The sequence below is a fragment of the Olea europaea genome, unplaced genomic scaffold (genome assembly GCF_002742605.1).
Source record: "Olea europaea var. sylvestris unplaced genomic scaffold, O_europaea_v1 scaffold871, whole genome shotgun sequence".
Classification (NCBI taxonomy): domain Eukaryota; kingdom Viridiplantae; phylum Streptophyta; class Magnoliopsida; order Lamiales; family Oleaceae; genus Olea; species Olea europaea.
Genome location: NW_019267167.1, coordinates 242,878 through 265,641, shown reverse-complemented (window position 1 = coordinate 265,641; position 22,764 = coordinate 242,878). Strand labels below are relative to the sequence as shown.

Here is a 22,764-nt window from a genome sequence, read left to right as displayed (position 1 = left end):
AAAAATGTTATCGGGACGAATCGAGAAAACTTTTGCTTGTAGAAGGCTGGTCGAATTTTATAAAATAAGTTGTTTATTAGTTAGGGATGGCAACGGGATGGTCGGGGACGAGGATGTTAGGTAATTTCTAGCCCTGTTACCTGTTCAAGGCGGGGCGGGGTGGTGCCGGGCTCTTTTCCCCGTTTAGTACCCATTTAAATTAATTTTTTAAGTTTTTAAGATTTTTTTTTAAAATTCATTTTATTGTTCCTATTCATCAAAGCGAGACAATAATACATTTGCTAAAATTTTTAATTAATTTATTTATTTTTAAAAGTTAAATTATTTAAATATATTTGGTAAACTAAGACTTTTATTATTTGTCATGTTCCTTAAATAATATTAGTTGTCATCTTTTATTAAAATTAATGAAAATTTTTGGAGTTTTTCATTTAAAGTATTGAATACTTAACTTTATTTTTTATTTTTTAAACGAAACAAAGCCCTTGTTACCCATACCCACCATGGGGCGGACGGGAGGGCTCCACGGGTATCGAGTTTGACAGATTTTTTGCCATCCTATTATTAGTGTGGATTAAACCATAAATTGATCAACACTTCACAGTATTGAAAGTAATTAAGTTAATTTTAACGTGTTTTATTAGATTCGTACAATGTAGTCAAAAAATTTCGGCATGTTTCCTAGATGGTTAGGTGTGTCTGTAATATGTTCCCAAGAAAGAATTTTAATAAGCATTTTTTCTTTTTGAATTTTTCCCCGAGTGGAACTACTTTCGGAAAGGCAAATGTTATCCCTCGTGGAACTACTTTCCTAATTAATCATCAAGGCAAATTGTCGGTGAAGTTAATGTTTAATAAAGTAGCACTTTCTTCAAGACGATATTTGAGCTCACTTCAATGATATGTTTGTTGGGAATTTACTTAATTATGCACATAAAAAATTAAACAAAAATTTCAATTTTTACAAAGGATCTTCTTTGTGTTCAAATAAAAATTGTGGTAGAAATTATATTTTTGTTGAATTCTACAAACTCTTTTACTTTTCTTGAACTCGAACAATTATGATTTGTAATCTACAGCTATCCAATTATCTAGTCTCCAATGAAAATTCACATAGAAAACAAGATTGAGAGAATTAAGGATTTTTTTTTTTTAATGCTAGGAAGAATAATTATGTTCTCTATAGATTTTTCCAAACCCTAGCAACCTATAATATAATCCCAAGTGGTCTTAGTCTATCTTTTAACTTAATTTTGTCCAATCTAATCAATTAATCCAATTAATTAATTCAAACCTAATTAACAAGCAACTCAGTTAATTAATTATCAAATATTTGTCAATTAATTAATTTGTAAATCACACTCTTCTAGTTTGACCTAATCAAAATCGATAAATTAAAACATCTCTTTCTAATTTATCACACTAATTCACAATCGTCATCTCAAATTAAAATCTAACAATGTGTCAGAACAATATATGTGACAGAAAATGTGATATAGTATGAAAAATTAAACTTGTTCGTTTACAATGAAACTATAATCTTTTTGTCCATATGATTTGATCAACTACAAGATATGAATGTGTCAATCTCAATTATTAATCATATCTTTTCATTCAACTATTAAGTTAATATAAGTTGAAAACTCATTTTGGACTTATGAGTATACCTTGTCAAAGGATTTTATTGTCAACTTAATTGAATGAAATGTAGATCATAATCTCTTACTATTTAAGACTTAAGAATCCTTTATTAATCATTTATAACATTCATATGATTCTTAACATACCCGAACGTTGCCGTATTAGACCACTGGCAGAGCAACATGTAACATTAACAAAGTATGACTTCCTCATATAACTATGACGATATCAAGTCGAAGGACCAATTCTACCATCGAACATTAGAGATTAACCGTTGACAATCAAATAGTTATCCATGTGGAATCTCCCCAATGCGTCTCCAATATTTTGTTCTATAACAAAATATCTACGTGTTCATTTAAGTGTCACCACACTTTAGCATGTGAGATTATCTACTTACTGCACAAGTAAGAAATGCCATATGTGATAATCTATCTGTAATAATGATATATGTATCTCGTTATTACTTATGACTATGAATGATTTAAAATTCAGTCATATATAATTTGTATTTTACAATTACAACTCTTTGTGATCAACAAATTATTAAGATTTGAATCTATGAACTCTAGTTTAATTTAATATTAATTAAATAATAGATTTGCTAAAAAAATGCATCGATTACATATTAAAAGTGTTTATATCTTAAGTTGATCAAACCTAGGATATAACATTTACAAACTCCCACTTACACTAGATCCAATATTATCAATTGTGGGAATTCGTTCTTTCTTCACGTCATTTCTTTGTATTATCTCTCTGATGAGATGATGTCGCCTTAAAACATGTTTGGATCATTGATGAAACCTTAATTCATTCGCTTGCTCGATGGCTCCAATGTTATCACAATACAAAAGTATGTGATCAACGATGTTAGGAACTATTCCAAATTTATTAATAAATTTCTTGATCCACACCACAACCTTTTATTGTTTCTGAAGCAATAGTGTATTAGGTTTCTGCCATGGAATCAACAGTTGTCGCATGTTTGGAACTTTTCTAACTAACTGCTCAATTATTAAGAGTAAACCATATCTTGATTGAGATTCGCTATCATTCTAGTTTGACAAGAAGTTAGCATCAGTGTATCCATGAACTCAATTCATTTTTTGCATGTAAAATATTCTCAAGATTTCATTTATGTATATTACGATGAGTTAGCAATCTTCTAGATCTATCTCCATAGATCAAGTTGCTTTTCCTGTATCTTTCATGAAGAAATCCTTTAACAACCACAATTTCAATTATTGAAATATAGAGACGTTGTTTCCTGTTAATAATATGTCATCTATATATAATATTAGGAATACGATAACCCCCCACTTGGCAGGTGTGGGATTAGACCCAAGCTCATCTATTTAGTTAACTATATCTATGGACTCTTGAACTACTTTAAGTTCTATCTTATGGCAAATAATAAAAGCTAGTTATTAAATGGAAGACTTTTAATTAAAGTCGAGAGCAGGATCCTTGTAGAATTTGGTCACCAATTTGCAGTCGATTTTGGAGTCTTGCACATGAAGGAATCCTTGTTGAGTTAAAGGAGTATTGTTTGAGTTTAAATTAAACTCTTCTACTTGGTTATTGATTCTATAAATAGTAGATGTATTTCATTATTTTGGGTGTGGACAGAAAGTTGATATAAGAAAAAAATATTGTAAGCCTAGCATTTTGAGACTTTTCGTACAAAGGATAGAAAAGTAGGTGTAGTAAAGTTCGAGTTTACTTTTTCTTTGTAATACTTGGGGATTGGATTTATGAGCAAAATTTTATAAAATTGTAACAATTTTTCATATAGTGAAAAACTTTAACGGTCTTTTTAATTTGTGCGTTATATTTTTTATTTTTCTTATATGCTAATATTCTTTTAAACAACAAAAGATCCTACGGGTAAATACAAATAAAGGGAATTGGCATAAAATTTCCAACACTTCACATAAGTGTCATAACCACAAACTTTCATATGAGATAAATTAGGATTACAACCTTTTCATAACTTGTATGGAATTTTATCAACCAACTTAGATAGGATACGATTTAGTGTGTAGCACGATGTAATCAGTGAACGACCCTAAAATGATTTTGGGAGGTTTGCATGACTTATAATTAGATGCACTATATCTAATAGTGTACGATTCCTCATTTTAGGTACATCGTTGTGTTGCGATGTATGTTGGGAAGTCCTCTATGAAAAAATCTCGTTTTCTTTTAGACAATCTAAAATTCTCTACCTTAATCTGATCTTAATAAGAGAATATCTTCACCTATTTATTTCTCTACTTCTAACTTAAATCATTTGAACCTTTCAAGAGCTTCATACTTGAATTTCATCAAGTATATACGACCATTTCTAAAATAATCATAAGTAAATGTGAAGAAATAAGAGAAACCTCGTCCAGTATTAATTGACATTGGTCAATATACATCATTATGTGTTAGACCAATAATTATGCAGGCCTTTCTCATTTTCAAATAGAAGGAGATTTGGTCATTGTGTCCAATAGGCATGATTCGCACTTTCAAATGACTCAAAATTAATTACCCCCCAAATATACACCTGTATTGAATTCTGGAATTACATTTTCATTTATGTGACCAAATCTGTAATGTCAGATATAGGTGTTATTTAACTTATCATTTTTATAGCTTTCAATTTCCATACTCATTATATAATACTCCGTATTTAGAATATAAATGTCATTTTGTAATTTACCATAACCATTAAAATCTTATCAAGATAAAAAAGGAACAACAATTGTCTTTAATATTAAAATAATTCAATTCCAAACATGAAATTTATTTAATGTTCCGGTTATGGTGGGTACAAATTAAAATTTCTTTAATTCCAATGCTGAGCCTAAAGGAAATGGCAAGAAATATGCTCTTATAGGAAATGCAGCAACCTTTGCTCATTTTTGATGTGCATATCAATCTCTCCATTTTTCAGTGGTCCACTTCTATTTAGTTTCCATATATTTATACAAATTTGAGATCTATATCTGGTATTTAATACCCGAAAAACTAATAAATTAGATATAAGCCTTACAGTCTTCCTTCCAATGACCTTTCATTCCACGATGATATTAAGGGTCATCAGACTTGATAATGTCCTTATTCACTTTGACTGTCTTAGTCATCTTAGATGCTTTTCCAAAGCTCATTTAGACCTACTTTTATTATCCTTAGAGGAATCAATGGATTGTCCAATACTAACTTTGATATCGGGCTTAACAGTATTAAGCATGTCCAACAACTCAATAAATGTGTACTCGAGTTATTCATATCAACATTCATAATTAGTTATGAATAACTTTCTAGCAGAGATACTTGGTTCATAGTTCATGATTAAATTCAATTGAGACAACTTCTCAATACCTCAGTACATGAGCACTAATTAAATATCCCTATGTCATTTTGCACCAGTATAATCGCTTAGAAGTCTCATATCATTCTAGACATAATTATTCATCATACAACTCTTTGAAACAAAAAATCATGTGTTAGCATATATATTCTCATGTTGCTCTTTAACTTAGGTGACATAGTTACAAGCATCACATATATTGCTGTACTATCGTTATCACCGTGTTTATTATTGCGGCCACTTCTTCCTTAATCGAGCCATCAGCAGATGTCTTTGGAAAGGGATATTAAAAGACATAACCCATTTTTTCATGTTTGAGAATAATTTTCAAATTGTGGTGCCAAACTAGAAAATTTGGTTTGATTGTTGACATCTAGTATGCCTCTCAAATACATATGGTTACTCATAATTCAATAAATATAAATGACGAAAAGTAAATGGAATCTATACTTGACTTCCAGTGGATTGGGATCCTATTTGTTATATTTAGACCTTGAATGTACTAAATAAGTCTGGATAAAACATTTAGATAGATACTGTTATCAATTGTATCTCCATATAACTTTTAGATTATCAAGCTGACTACTCTATATCTTCATTTATCTTATGTGTTAACTTAATATACCTCTAAAATTTATCTCATTGAGTAAACTCAATGGGATAAATTTTAGTTACGTCAAACCCATTATTCATAAATATCTAATATTGCATAGTGTCAAACATGTTCATAATTGGCATTGAGTGTACTCAACAAGTTGAGATCAATTGAAGACTCTGATTTTTTACTATAATGATGGAAGGCATATATAAATTGACTTAATATTTTAATGAGGAATTTTGCATGCAAAGGTCTCATCGTAATTATATATATATATATATACACACACACACACCATAAGAAAGACTAGTTTATTAGTTCCTAGGGATATTGTACTGACTCATCAATGCTCCATCTCTTTGGTCTCCTCTTCTTATTTCTTCAATTAGTTCGACTGCAACTTTATCCTATACTAGTTGGCATACAAGCTGAAATAATTGAACATAAATACCCAAAAAAATTACAATAAACTTGCAGGTACAAAATAAATAAAAGCTCGCAGACCCATAAAACAACGAGAATAAAACAAACCATTCAACACATCTACATAATCAAACCCATAATCATCCCCTAATATAACATTCATCATATAAATGATTTCCTATATAATATATAATATTATATGCATATATGTTTTAAGTTTTTAGTAATTAAGGTTGTCTAAACTAATTTAGACAAATGGATTTCAACAATTAAATAATTAATTAATCAAATAAATCAATTAATTCAATTTAGCGGGTTTACTTAATTAAAATAAAATTAAATACCGAATTAGAATCCAACTCTTATTCCACAATTATAGGACAAATTTATTTAATTAAAATTAAATTTTAATTAAATACCAAATTAGAGTCTAACTCTAATTTCAAAATTTTAGGAAAAGACAATTTAATTAAAATCAAATTGTAATTAAATGTCAAATTAGAGTCTAACTCTAATTTCAAGAATACATTAGGATGGATAATTTAATTAAAATCAAATTTTAATTTAAATTGAATTAGCATTTAAATTTAGGATAAAACTCTTAAATAAAATAAAATTCACAAAGTCTAATATTTAGGTTAAAATCTAATTTTAATGAAAATATAGAAGTTGTCAATTTTAATTTGGTTCAAAATTGATAATACAGATAAAACCATTTTCAAAATAAATTTTAAAACTCTTCTCAAAATTTAATTCAAAACTAATTTTGAAAAAAAAAAATAAATTGCATTCAAATCCATTTTCAAATTAATAAACAGACCATTCATATTTTGATAATTTTAGGGCATGTCCTTTAAAATTGCAACATGACCCCATAATAAAATATTGCAGATATTGGCTTGCAATTTCACAAATTGCATGTGAGAATCTCGCATCCAAATCTCCCAACTCGATTCAAAACCTTAGAAAATTTCTCTCAATTTTCTCAGTGAGGTGTTGGCGACAATTGGAGCCGTTTATGGTGAAATGAGATGTGCCTCTGTGGTGCACCACTTGGATAGCAGTAGCTTTGATGTGCTGAGAGTTTTGCAACTAGTGCTGCATCCAGACGCAATGGCAAAGGCCTTGTCGCGAGCGCTGCTGCTCGTTCCTGTTGCGAGGGTCGCACTAGTCGCCCAACGCCACATCCCATTCTTTTCGACCCCCTTTTTTTGATTTTGACCAAAATTAATTTTCATTTCAAAATTAGATTTAGAACAAGAAATCAATTTTTCTTTAAAAGCTAGAAACATGAAAAATAACACCAATCAACTCATGATTGTTGCATGATGTAAAACAAATTCTAACAAACACAAAGTAGTCTCTGATATCACTGTTGAGAATTTACTTAATCATGCACTGCGAAAATTAAATAGAAATTTCAATTTCTATCAAGGATCTTCTTTTTATTTAGATAGAAATTGTGATAGGAATTATACCTTTATTGAATTCTCCGAACTCCTTTGCTTTTCTTGAACTCGAACAATCATGACCTGTAATCCACAGTTATCAAATTGTTTAGCATACAATGGAAATTCACACAGGGAGCAAGATTGAGAGAATTATGATTTTTCTCTTGTGCTAGCAAGAATAATTATATTCTTTATAGATTTTTCCAAACCCTAGCAACTTATTAATAGAAGTCCAAGTGGACTTGTCCTGTCTCTTAACTTAATAAGATCCAATATTTAATTAATGCAATTAATTAATTCGGACATATTAATAAGCAATCCAATTAATTAATTATATAACAGTAGTCAATTAATTTATTGGTAAATCTCATCCTTCTAATTATCATTTTGTGTGATTTATTAGGTTTCCAATCACGATATCTAGCGATATAAATTATTATTTTTGATCAAATCAAAATTGATAAATCAAAATGTCCCTTTTCAGTTTATCATTAATTCACATTCGTCGTCCCAAATTGGCATCTAGCAATGTATCAAAATAATATATGTGATTTGGTATGACAAAACTAAATTTGTTCTTTTATCATGAAATTATAATCCTTTCGTTAATATGATCTGATTATGAGAGATGAATGTTTGTCAATCTCAATTATTGATCATATCTTTCATTTCACTATTAAATTAATGTAAGTTGAAAACTCATTTTCGACTTATGAGTACACATTGGCCAATAATTTTATTATCAACTTAATTGAATAAATGTAGATCATAATCTCCTACTATTTAAGAGCAATGAATCATCTATGATTCTTGACATGTCTGAATGATGTCTTATTAACGACTCTTGGCAGAACAATATCCAACATCATCAAAATATGACTGTCCTCATATAAGACGCTATGATGACCTTAAGTTGAACGACCAATTCCACTACCGAACGTTAGATATTAACCACTGAAACTCAAATAGTTATTTACATGAAATCTCTTAATGGGCCTTCAATGTTTTGTTCAATAACAAATTATCAATAAGTTCATTTAAATGTCACCGCACTTTAACTTGTAATATTAGCTATTTATTTCACAAATAAGAAATGTTACATGTGATGTTCTATCCGTATTAACGATATTCATATCTCGTTATTACTTACAACCATTGATGATTCAACATTCAGTCATATGTAATTTGTATTTCACAATCACAACTCCTTACTACAAAAATTTTATGTTTTCCCTACAACATATTTTCGTATGGGAAAAAACCTTCGCAGACGAAAATATTTTATATGCAAATTTGTGAGATAAACATTGATGAAATAGATAAAAGACGACAAATTTTTGAAATTTGTAGACTAAGTTTTTCCCTGCAAACCTTTTGGAGAAGAATACAATTCGTCGCATAAGTTTTTCCCAACAAAATCATTTGTTTGCTAAAGTTATTTTTGACCCACGAAACGATTTTGTGGGCACATGGTACAAATAATGTTATGGACTAAATCGTGCTTTTCCCTAAAAATAAATTTTTATATGAAAAAAATTTATATGCTAAGATATACATATTTGTCCCAACAATTAAAAATTTGTAGCAACACAAAACAAATTATTTTGAAGGCTAAGCCCTTTTTTCTTCAAATAATTTTTTGTGGAAAATCATATTTGTAGGCAATTATTTGTCTCAACAATGAAAGAATTCGCAGGGAAAAATTAATTTTGTGAATTTTATTTGTTATTTATATTCTATTATTTTTTTAAACTTTATTCAAAACAACATAAAGATGCAAAAAAGACAATAAATTAATTTAGATATTTAGTGTCAATCAATTGTTCCAAAATATTACACCGAACATAAATAAAAATCATTCACTAAGTATAATTACATCTAAATGTAAAAAGAGCATGACAAACATGCTATGTATATATTATTATGCATCTATAACTCTTCATACTCATGAATTAGATATGCTGCTGATCCTCATTAAAGTTGTGCTCATCATCAAAATTGTTCTTTTCGTACTCAATTGCATCATCTTCCTTATTGTCATTATTCTTCGTTGACATTGGTATAAAAAGTGGACAACGAATTCGAGAACTTTACCACATAGCTGGTGCATAGGATGATGCCAAGACTGCAATGTAGAATTAAATTATTGTTCAACAACTTTCAGCTTGTTTTGCATCCATTGTTCTATCTTCATCGAGCTGTATCGACTATGCATACATTGGAAAATGGTATACCAATGTCTTGAAGTTACCATCTCTCAACCCACGAACTTGACGTTTGGGCTTCGTTCCTACAATATATATCATGCTAGTAAGTCTACTGTGATTAGCAAATTCTTTGATCTACATATGGCAATATAATTACAGATGGGTAAGCAGTTTTTCTTGTGTACCTTGCAACTTTATGAATACTTCTTTTAGAAACCCAATGGAATGATGGTGTAATTTGAAACTTTCTCCTCTTATTAAATGTTCATTGTTGACCTTTCAGCAACTAGCACTTTCAAATCTTGCATTGGCATTTTATCGAACAACTGAGGAAGAAAGAACTTTGCTAGAACGATAACACTTTCCTGCAGAAAATGGAGTCGATCTTCTACCAGCAACAAAGATTCGAGATGCTTGAAAGACTATTCGCAAATAGTGATATGCTATACCACTAAAATGTTGTGATCACTAAGAAAGATAATAGCACGTGTCATTAGTTACCCATCAAATTGAAGAAATGTCAGATTCCACTACATATTGTTGAATTGTTGGGAAGAAAAACAACGTAGTTCCTTAAAATATTGGAATATCGCCAAGCAATAGAAGTAAGCAATAGAACTGCATATGATCTTCAATCTAGAAGAATCACAGCATCATCATACTTGCCAAAAGAAACCTTCTACTGCTGGATCAGATCAAAGTGCAGCATGTATCTTTTCAGTTTCAATGAACAAGTAGAGTACCACAGAATCTGTGATAATATCAAAGATGTAAGGCTTTCCTTCAAGTACTTCATACATGCCCAAAGTACTCCCATGAGTAAAAGTTGAGTATAGCAAATGCTTACTTTTCCATTGTCCAACAAATATTAATCCGTCAGATGTTCGTAGTTAACAATTAAAGCTATCAAATCTAACTTACAACTATATCTTAGTGTGTTAATTGCATAATTCCACTTTGCTTCGCTACTTCATTTCAAATAAGCTAGATACCAATTGGCCTAGATCCATTCCGATGAAAGTGTTGCACCAGAGTATTTCATTATTTCTTTGGTAGACCCTGCAAATGTCTCATACATTGTGGAATAAAGTGTTCCGATTAAAAGGTGCGTAATCTAATCACGTATCTTTCGAGTTTTTACCAGAGGTGATTTCTTAAGAGCTTTTTTAAGATCGGTCTACATCAAAGTTTAAATTCTAATTTAGTATAAATATGAAATGGTAGCATCAAAATTGAAAAACGTTAAAGCAAATGACGAACATATTTAACTGGACAGCATCATGAGGGTGGTACATCTCTTTTCTTCCAATCAACCAATCTTCTCAAGATTATGAGCATACTCAACCAAATGATTCAACTCCGAGTATGTATTTGTCTAGTTTTCCCAACACACAGTACCTATAAATATTCAGTTTGAAATTATTGAGCAAGTCAAAATAATGAATCAATAATATACCTATCACCCTCTTCATGTGGAGGGAGACAACAGTATTATTGTCTTAAAAGGTATTTGATTTTATTAAAGAAGATTAAGAATCTTATTGAGAGAGAAAATCGTTATCCATTTACAAAAATGCTATTTTCTATTTTTAATAACAATGATTAGAAGCATACTATTATCAGGAAGCCTTTCTGGCTAGCTAAACCTTCAAGGAAGCTGTTACTTGTGAAAAAAAAAAATAGAGTTAAATACACAGCTAGGTCTTCCAATGAAGATGTCAAATTTATTCCAGGATATGAACTCATACATACCTAGTGCAAATATTGGCAACCCAATTTCAAGGACCATCCTAGTGAACAACAAAGCTAATCCTTTTTTTTTTTTTTTTTTTTTGATATCCAGGTATCCCAACTTACACCAGACTAAATCCTGGACCCCCAAGACCCTTGCCCCTAGAACCTTGGAAGGGGTAAATCGCGGGTTATGCCTCAACTGGATCACAAGTTCCCCCCATTGTCTGTACACTTCTGCGCACAAGAGACTCTCCTCCACAGTGATTGCTCCATACCAAATATTTGGCCGCAGGTTAACAACAGAGCTAATCTTGGTCTTTAAGTGCATTGCATACGTCAAAATAATTTTTACAAGATTCACAGATGAATCTGTAATACCACAATTTTTAACAAGTACTAACCATCAGTGATGCTAACAAGCACGAAATTTTTGCACACCACAAGTTTTTATATATAATTAAAATAATGGAATAGATAAAAAAAAAAAAAATTGGTGCGGTTAACTGATAAATTTATTCACTAAACAACTCCATACTTATTTGCTTTTCCATTGCAAGAAATTGAAAAAGTATATATCAAAATTAAAAATTATTTACTTATATTTTCTACACAATTTATAAATAAATAGGCTTCATGGGCACACCTTGAAGACGACTTGAAGAAGAACTCAAAATTTGTAGTGGATTCCATCGGAGTTTGCAGACCCAAAATTGAATTATGTTTTAATTGAAGAAATTGGGATTGCAACCATGGGATTTACAGAAAAATTGAGGCTAAACAAATCGAAATCAGTTTTCACAGCCACCAATCAACGAAGTTGAAGCGACAAAGAAGGGAGAAAATGTTGACCTTGTTTTCCATTGGGGCTACGTAGATAACAGATACCGATCACACGAGCATGAATTTCGACATGCATAGACAGAGTGTTAATCGACAATACAATGAATCTGGATGCGGGTTACGTTATAGCATGAGACAAATGCGGTTGAGATTCGACAATATATCTCCAAATCGATTACAAGATCAACATCGATCATTAATAGTTTTAAGGAAGCAAAATCATCTATCTTTAAACTAAAACAAGTATATATGTAAGCTTTATGTGTAACGGTTTGTATTAGTTCTTCCATATTGCACTGGGGGGTATTTATTGCATTACAAATGAAATGATAGCCCTTGGATGGAAATACATGTAGTCTCATCTCTTAATCCAAGCATCTACTCATAGGCTTACTTTTGACCTGCTAGCCTGTTGTATACTCCATGTTTTCACAGAGCTACCATTTTGTTGACAAGACTAGGCATTTATACTCATTACAAATGTCCAATCAATTGTCCCTAAAAGATTTCGTACATAAGTCTTAGATCATCCTTGGGGTAGATCATCACTAGATGCAGGGACTTCGGACTGTTCTGAGGCTCTTTGCCTCAGAGGTTTAGCCTGAGCGAAAAACATAGGCCTCAGACTCTCTGGCCTCATCAATCGTGTGCGATGCTTCGCTTAGGTGGTTCCAATACTTTGAGTGGGTTAGCTGCTTTACCAAGGAGCCTCAATTGTCGACTATGTAGATGGGGGGCCCGAGTGACATGGAGCCACGTGTGGCGAGGCGTAACGAAAAATGTTGGTGAAAAATCTTTGGAGGCAATAGTTAAGGAAAGTAATTACGTGGGTATATGGGTTTTACATTTATCTTTTCTCCTTTTCTTTTCAATTATATACAAATGAAAATCAATTTTTTTATTTATGCCTACAAACAAGTAAAATATTTTTGTCGATTAAAGATATATCTTGCCAGTCAAATTTTTTGTCGGGAAAAAAAGACATTTTTGTGAGCACAAATCTTGCCATTATTAAAAAATTTGAAACAAATCGTAGCTCTACAAAATATTTTTTTGTGGGGAAAAGTGATTTTCACATACAAATTTGAATTTGTCTCCCAAAATTTTGTAGGATAAGAATAAATTTCTTCTAGTGCCTTGTGATTAACAAATTACCAATATATGAATCTATGAACTCTATTATTTAATTTAATTTAATATTAATTAAATAATGAATCTGCCAAAAAATATATCAATTATATATTAAAAGTGTTCGTCCAAAGTTGATTCGAGCTAGGACATAACACTTAAATAGTCAAATTAACAAAATTAATCTCTTAAATAAAATGGAATCAAAGTATATTGTTCACGCTGTGCACTAACAAAGACAATTCTTAACGAAAAGGAGAGAAGAAGCCAATCTAGAGAAGCTCATGTTTTGTATATTCAAATTACAAAACATGAATAAAACTTTGAAAAAGATGAATGCAAGTATGCAGAAAAATATAATTTTAAAGAAGAGGTTGAAGGGGAATTCTATCTTTCATATATTTTTATATACTTCAAACTAGAAACCAACAACTTATTTATAGATTGTTAATCATCATTTTTAAAGAGTAGTACACTTTCATTAGAATCGAAAGTATTCACAAGTCAGTTACGCAACTGAATTAAGGTGAAAGATGACCGTTAAAATGGGTTTAAGCATGCACATGTGAGAAAGCACTTGCTTTGATTCGTACAGGGGCAATCGCCTTGTGCTACTATCACCGCCTCCTAGGTGTTGAAGATAGAATTAGTAAGAGCTTGTTGGGGAGTGATTTTGAGAATTAATTTTTTGATTGTTAGGAGAAAAGTGGAGTCCACCTATGAGAGAAGAAGTCAAATATGACGGTTGAAATAGTGAAATAACGATCAAAAAATCAATTTTTTTGATAAAAAAATTGCTCTCAAATAGGCCCTAAATGTCGCGGCCTGATCACCCAAAAGCTATGGTAGGCTATCGACAAGTCCATAGGCACTGTATACCATGACTTTTCTAACTTTTAGTGCATTAAACAAAGTAAAAAATCCATGTAGTTTGAAAATTTTCCCACAGTCCTATCCCCCTAAATGAGACTGAAACTTAGGTAATTAACCTGGTAAGATTTCATTTTTATCACTTGAGTTAGATTTTGATTTTTTAGTAAAGATGTAAGATTTTTTTATTATTATTATTTTTTTTCATTTGAGTTAGATTTTGATTTTCTAGAAAAGATTGTTAATAATGTGGAAAGAATATTTTATTTTAATAGATTGAAGACTATATGGGAATATCATGGAAGAAGCACGTACACATGTTTTAGACGCACTGTATCAATAAATTTAGGGTCAAATTTTCCTTTCTTCTAAATCATGTTTTACTTTTTATAGGTGCGATTTCGACGTGCCTTATTTCTATCGGAAATTAAATTTTGCAATAGTATTTTTTAGAATGTATAATTAAAAAGTTGGAAAAAATTTCTATTCACGTGTAAAATTATTTTATTGAAATAATGTGTGGTTAAAAAGAGTTAGAGAAAAAAAGGAAGAGTTTTCAAAAAATGGTGCCCAAATGAAGGCTATATCTCAAACATAAAATTCTAGCAATCTAAATCTTTCATCAAAGTAGTAGCTCTAGCAGCGAGTTTCATTGGCTCCTATACATCGTCTAATTTCATCCATTGCATAATCGACTTTTCATATCATGTCAAATCTAGTCTCTCTAGGTGTCATATATTAAAAAGGTTGAACCCCAATCTTGAGAGTCCCTACAGCCCCGCCACTAGAGTTTTGTGAGGGAGGTAAATCGCAGAATGTGTCCCAGTAGGCCAGGGAACAAGAGCTGTTTGTACACTGCGTCTACAAGGAGTCCAATTTCATGTTTCAGGAATCGAACCCCCACACTGCGATTACCAACAAGGCGTGAGATAACCTCACTTCTATCATTTGCACCATTAGACTGTGCCCCGTAAGGCCCTAGGTGTCATATATTGATCTCATCTCATATCAACCTAGCTGTGAACAAAAACTTCTAATCACATAATACTTCTAATAATGTCATTTTTTTACACTCAAAATTATTCTTCTAATTGTTCAATGCATAACAAATGCATTGAACCGCCCCCCGGGGCACATCCAAGTTGGCGGAACAATCGCATTTGGGGGGCTCGTGGGGAGTTCGATTCTTGGAAGACACAACTTGGAAGGCAAGTTGCTGTAAGGCAGTGAAGATGCTTCCTTTGGGGAAAGAGTAAAAGCCGTGTGGGAACCTGAGAACCAATAAGGGCACATCCCGCGATTTACCTCCCAGAGCTGTTGAGGGGCCGGAGGTTCAGGGACAAGGATATAGTCTGGTGCAAGCTGGGACACCTCGTTAAAAAATAAAAAATAAAAATGCATTGAACCTCTACTGCTACTACTTAAAAGTGCTTAAATGATCAGTATTTATCCTGTCGAGTAATAAATGGTAATCAAGTGACAAAAAAACTTCATATTTATTTTCATATTTCTGTAAGTCATAGATTATGTATTACATATTATGCGCCTGTTTGGTGCATATTTTTGGCCCATTTTTAGACATTATTAGACCGTTTCACGATGCATGCCTAGCTCAATTGATTAAAATTCTGATAACGAAGGACAATTGCATGTGGAAAGTGAACAATGTAATCTAAGTTTTATCCTTTTTACTCCCATGCCTCCAACAACCTATTAAATGCCAAATTCATTAAGGGGAAATTGCAGTGGGAGTCCCAAACCTTTTCATTTTTTACAAACTTTTCCTTAACCGTCATTTTGTTCTAGCGGAGGTTTCTAACCTTTCATAAATATGCACCTGAAGTCTATCTGAATGAAAATCGTTCAAAACACAGTCAGTTGACTGAGAAAATTAAAGAATCAACATCTAATAAAATCGTCCAAAATACTATCCAAAATCACTGTCCAAAAAGGTATCAATATCCAATAAAACCGTCACAGTAATATATAGTTCAAGGAATTTTCTCGATCAACTAGCAGTGTTTTAGATGACTTCTATCTAGGCGGACCTCATGTGCATATTTATAAAAAAGTTAGGGACCTTCGTTAATACAAAATGAAAGTTAGGATAAAGTTTGTAAAAAAGAAAAAGTTAAAGACCGCTGTTGAAATTTTTCCATTCATTAATGTCTCTTTACTTTTCTCACCCAACTGGACACTATCTTTTCATCAATTCAATTGGACCGCACTCCATTATTTGCAACCCACTAGTTGACTTTTATTCTCCAATTGTAACAACCCAAAATTTAAAGATTTAAAATCGTTACTAAAACATTTATTTCATAATTAAATGAATTATGTCAAACATTCTATATGAAAGTCTTTCTAGTTTCGTTTATAAAATAAATAAAGTCTATGGAAAACATAATTAACTAAACCATGTTCCAAATATTAAATTTCATATTTAACATGAAGATAAAACTGAAATAACGCAAAGAAAAATAAATAAATAAAACTTCCTAATCATGTTACTTAGAATTTATTTATCTTGAATTCCATAATTTCTGCCATCACAACTCCACCGCATTGCCCCCCAACCAACGACCCGTTTTAATCTGTGAGGAGTAGGGAAAATGGTGAGTATATAGAAATACTCAGTATGATATAAAATTAATGGTGCGATCCCGTATAATATTTTGAAAACATGCATCAGAAAATCATACCGTCTTATATCTTTAAAATCCGGTAAGAACTCATACCATATCATATTGTTGTATCAGAATGACCATATTATTCACATCATAGCATATCATATCATAATTTTAACTTTCATGAGTATAAAATTTCATCAACATGAAAGAAAAATAATTAAATGGGATATAAAAATACTGTACCTCATATCCTACTTTGTTAACTTGCTTAAATGTTTGGAAGACAAAACAAGATTCACGTTCCAAAACTTTTCCAAATTCTCTATCTATAGACGTGAACAATTGTATTCCGCCTCGTACGTGCAAAAATTAATTCTATAGTGCTATGTCGTGTAATTGTATATATTCTGGGGAATTACTCCAATTTCTTGTAGTATGTATTTATCCTCAAAAATTTCACAGATTAAGTTGTTACGAAACTGACTTATTACAACCGTGTCCCACAATTTAGATAAGGATTGTATAAAAGAGTTTCCGTGGGATTTGCAAATCACAATTAAAAAAAAAAATTTAATAATAATAAAAGAGTGAATGAATGAAAGAAAGACTAACTGTAGTTTTAATTAAATCACAAATCCTAATTAAATAAAAAGATTAGTTTATGTTTAATTACCCATACACGTGCCTACTGCCATATTTAAAATCAATAAACCACTTAATAAATTACAAAAAGAATATAAATCCTTAGAACTACAATATCTTGGGCTAACTCATTCCAAAATAATCTTTTCTCAAGCCTAGTATACGTGATTACTTGCAAGCTATCCAACGAGTACAATATTGATATACTTATTGCCGTTTCGTCAACATCTACATTTTAACATCCAAAAATAATGAAGTTTACTTTACATATATTTTACTCCCTAAACTTCCAAAATATTAAAATATAGCAAGCATAAATTAAATTCTAATCTATGAAATTTTGGGACATTACAATCTCCCTTCCTTCAAATATTTTCGTCCTTGTAAATTTACCTTAGTTAATCGAAAAGCTCTGGATACTTGGTTTTAAGCTCCTCTACTTTCTCCCAAGTTGACTCATCAAGTCCATGGTTTTGCCATTGGACCTTGACTAGGGGAACTTTCCTATTTTTGAGTTGATGCACTTTTCTGTTTAAAATCATTGTCGGGATTTATTCATATGATAGGTCTTTTTGTACTTCCAAGGCTTGGTAACTTACCGCGTGATTGGGATCATGAACATATTTTCTGAGCATCGAGATATGGAACACATTATGCACTACTGCCAGTTCAGGTGGCAAGGCAAGTCGGTAAGCCACAACACCAATCCTTTCAAGGATCTCGAAAGGTCTAATGAACCGCGGCCTCAACTTCCCTTTCTTTCCAAATCTCAATACACCTTTCATTGGTGCTACCTTTAGAAAAACCTTGTCGCCTACTTGAAATTCTAAATTATTTCTTCTACTTTCAGCATAACTTTTTTGACGATCTTGTGCTGCCTTTATTCTTGTTCTAATTTTATCAACTGCCTCAACTGTTCGTTCAATGATTTCAGGACCCAGAATTCTGTTCTCCTCGACCTAATCCCAATGGATAGGGGATCTGCACTTTCTACCATAAAAAGTTTCATATAGGGCCATACCTATAGTGGCTTGAAAACTATTGTTGTAAGCAAACTCCACTAAAGGTAGGTGTATTTCCCAACTTCCTCCAAGATTCAGAACACATGCTCTTAACATATCTTCCAGAGTTTGAATGGTTCTTTCTAATTGTCCATCCGTCTGAGGATGATAAGCAGTGCTAAACTTCAGCTTCGTCCCCATGGTTGTCTGCAAACTTTTTCAAAATTTAGGTGTGAACCTCGTGTCTCTATCTGAAACAATGGTGACTGGAAGTCCATGCAATCTGACTATCTCTATGATGTATAACTTTGCGAGCTGTTCCATGTTGAAGTTTACTTTGATGGGTAGAAAATGGGCTGATTTTGTTAAACGATCCACCACTACCTAGATAGCATTGTGACTTTTTGCTGACCTCGGGAGGCCTACCACAAAGTCTATCGTTATGTGTTCCCACTTCCATTTGAGAATATCTAACAGTTTCAGTAGCCCTGATGGCCTTTGATGTTCCGTCTTGACGTGTTGATAGATAATACATTTTTCAACGAATAGACCAATTCATCTCTTCATGTTCCTCCACCAATATGTATCTCAGAGATCTCGATACATTTTCGTACCACTTGGATGTGCCGAATACGGGGTAGAGTGAGCCTCTTCCAATATCTCATTTCTTATATTTTCATCTTTAGGTACACACAACCTTTCTTTAAAAGTCAATACTTTATCTGCAGATACTTCAAATCCTATACGCTTGTTTGTACCAATCTCAGCTTTTATCTTCTGCAAAAACGGGTCCTTATCCCGTGCTTCTTTAATTCCACCTCGAAGAGTGGGTTGAATCATAAATGCTCTTATCCTTGCTGTAGTCTGAGTTGGCGGTGTGATGACTTCCAATCTTATTTTCTCAAAGTCCCTTATCAAGTGTTCCTGCACCATAGGTAAAACTGCTAACTGCGATCCCGTCTTTCTTCTTAAGGTATCTACGACTTCATTAGCCTTACCCGGATGGTATGAAAATTTTCCAGTCATAATCTTTCACCAACTCCAACCATCTCCTCTGCCTCATATTCAGTTCCTTCTGTGTGAAAAAGTATTTGAGATTCTTGTGGTCTGTATAAATTTCACACTTCCCACCATAGAGATAATGACGTCATATCTTTAAGGCGTGACTACTGTTGCAAGCTCCAAGTCGTGTGTTGGATAGTTTTGTTCATACTGCTTCAACTGTCTCGAGGCGTAAGCTACCACTTTTCCATGCTACATCAGTATACAGCCTAAACCCTGTTTGGAGGCATCGCTGTAAATCACAAATCCATCCGAGCCATCTGGCATCGTCAATACAGGAGTTGAAACTAGTCTCTGCTTGAGTTCTTGAAAACATTTCTCACATTTTTCTGTCTACTGAAACTTCACACCCTTTCTCATCAATTGAGTCATCAACCCTGCTATTTTTGAAAATCCTTCAATGAATCTCCTATAATAATCAGTCAATCCCAAGAAATTGCGGACTTCACCCACACTGCTCGGCCTTGGCCAATTTGTTACAACTTCTACTTTAGTAGGATCTACTTCAATTCCTTGAGGGGTAACCACATGACCAAGGAAACCTACACGATCAAGACAAAATTCACACTTCTTGAATTTAGCATATAATTTCTCATTCCTCAAGGTTTCAAGTACTACTCAAAGTTGTTCCTCATGCTGTTTCTTGTCTTTGGAGTACACGAGTATGTCGTCAATAAATACTATGACGAATTGGTATAAGTATTAATGAAACACTCTATTCATGAGATCCATAAATACAGCTGGAGCATTGGTCAAACTAAAAGGCATGACAGTGAATTCATAGTGTCCATAACGGGTCCTGAAAGCAATTTTTGGTATATCGCTTGCCCTGATTTTCAGCTGATGATAGCCTGACCTCAAGTCTATCTTTGAAAACAGTATAGCACCCTTTAACTGGTCAAACAAATCTTCTATTCTTGGCAACGGGTACTTATTTTTGATGGTCAGATGATTCAATTCCAGGTAGTTAATACACATCCTCATACTCCCATCCTTCTTCTTGATAAAAAGTACAGGAGCTCCCCAAGGAGACACACTTAGTCGAATGAAACATTTCTCCAACAACTCCTCTAATTGCAACTTCAATTCTTGAAGTTCTTTCGGTGCCATCCGATATGGGGCCTTGGATACTGGTGCTTCTCCAGGAACCAAATCAATTGTAAATTCCACTTGTCTATCTTGTGAAATGCCTGGTAAATCTTCTGGAAATACGTATGCAAAATCTCGCACAATGTTAATATCGTTAACAGTCGTTCCTGTATGTTGGGGACTGGTGATGTTAACTAGAAATCCTTGACATGACTCATTTTTCAACATCTTTTTTGCTTGAATAGTTGATACAAAATGAGCCAAGGACTTGAACTTTGCTCCAAAGAAATGAAATTCTTCCTCTCCCGGTCTGTGAAACACTACTTCTTTCTCATGACATCGAATGATCGCACGATTAAGTCCCGACCAATCCATGCCCAAAATAACATCGAAGTCTTTCATCTCCAAAAGGTATAAGTTTGCTTGTAATATTTTCCCATCAATCTCTAACTTCGTAGCCTTAGTAATTCGATTTGTACAAACAGTTCTTCCTGAATGGATGAGAACCTCTAATTCATAATTTGTTTTCACACATGCAAAGTTTGACCTAGCGACGAAGGATGCAGAGATAAAAGAATTTGTTGCCCCAGAATCAAAAAGTACGTAAGCAGGTACATCAGATAATAACATAATACCTGTTTATGTAATTATAATTTTAGACTAGCAACCAAATGACACAGATAAAACAATGTATGGTCCTAGGTAAAAGAACATAAGCATGTATGTTGAAAATATTAATATTAAAATACCTGCTATCACATTCGAATCCTGCTCCACCTCACGCTGATTCAGTGCAAAAACTCGAGCCTTTGCTTTCTTATTCTTGTCTTGATCATCATCCTTCTTCTTTGGAGGCTCTGTGCAGTTGAGAGCAATATGTCCGGGCTTATCACATCGGAAACACATGTTCTTCCCAAGTAAACATTCACCCCTGTGGAGTTTATTACACTTAGGACAGGGTGTAATACTCCCACTCGTCCCACCAATATGAACTTCTGTGCTTGGTCTTTTATTTTGCAAGTTACGTCTGTTCTTGTTCTGATCACTCCACTTTCTTTTTCCCAATGACTCCCTACTCTGCTGGGCATACTGTCCAAATGTTGTCCTCTGATATGAAATAGCATGGGCTCTCTCCAACATCTCACAATATGATGTAAAACGATGGGACATAATGATCATGCCGATCTCTGGGTGCAGTCCATTTTCAAACCTCCTAATCTTCTTAACTTCAGTATCCACTAAATGCAGAGCATGTCTTGAGAGCTGCTCAAACTGCCTTTCGTAATAAGTAAGCGACATGTCTCCTTGCCCGAGCTGTAGAAACTCTGATTCCTTGAAGTCTCTCAAAGCCTGTGGGAAATATTTTGCCATCATTTCATCCTTAAACCGCTCCCAAGTCAAATTACGTTGCTGCTCTTTCGTCCTAGTATGTGAGACAGATTCCCACCAGTGACTAGCTGCTCCAACAAACATAAATTCTGCGCATAGCACCTTCTGTGCATTCGTACAAGTGACATGTCGGAAGATGCGCTCTAGACCTCTAATCTACTCCTCAACAACCAGTGGGTTAGAACCACCGTCGAAAGTCAGAGGCTTGTACCTACGAAACTGCTCAACCACTGAGACAGCTCCTGGGACAAATGGAGGTGCATTTCGTTGTGGCAGTGCATTCTGTGGTGGCGGTGCTTGGCTTTGTCTGCTAAGTTCTTTTACCGCCTATAGTAAATCGCGCATCAAGTTTGTGTGAGTAGGTGGTGCCGTTTCCTAAAATTTAATTTGAAGTTACTAGTCACATTCTAGTACTAAGTCTAACAAGCTATACTTATTTTATCGTATGCATATCAAAAATTTAACAAGAAAAATAATCTTAAAAATTTAAAGATATGCAATTTAAAATATTTAAATTATGCAAAATGTCTAAGTACATTTATTTTCTTACGCCTTTACGTACCTTAGAGTCATTGGAGGGTGATTGGTTGGTGGTCGTTGAGTGCCAAAATCGCTCACATATTTAATAACTTTAAATTGACATTATCGTTAAATTCATAGATCTTCAAGAATATATATATATATATATATATATA

General features: G+C 32.9%; 1 protein-coding gene across 1 annotated transcript; it reads right to left on the bottom strand.

Moving 5' to 3' along the window:
- Positions 1 to 19,924: 19,924 nt before the first annotated feature.
- Positions 19,925 to 22,153, bottom strand: LOC111392031 (uncharacterized protein K02A2.6-like). Its single transcript, XM_023017317.1, has 4 exons — positions 21,430 to 22,153; positions 20,330 to 21,315; positions 20,250 to 20,271; positions 19,925 to 20,133 (listed from the first exon to the last, which is right to left on the bottom strand). Exons 1-4 carry the CDS (start codon positions 22,151 to 22,153, stop codon positions 19,925 to 19,927), a joined length of 1,941 nt encoding a protein of 646 aa, XP_022873085.1.
- Between the last annotated feature and the right edge of the window lie 611 nt (positions 22,154 to 22,764).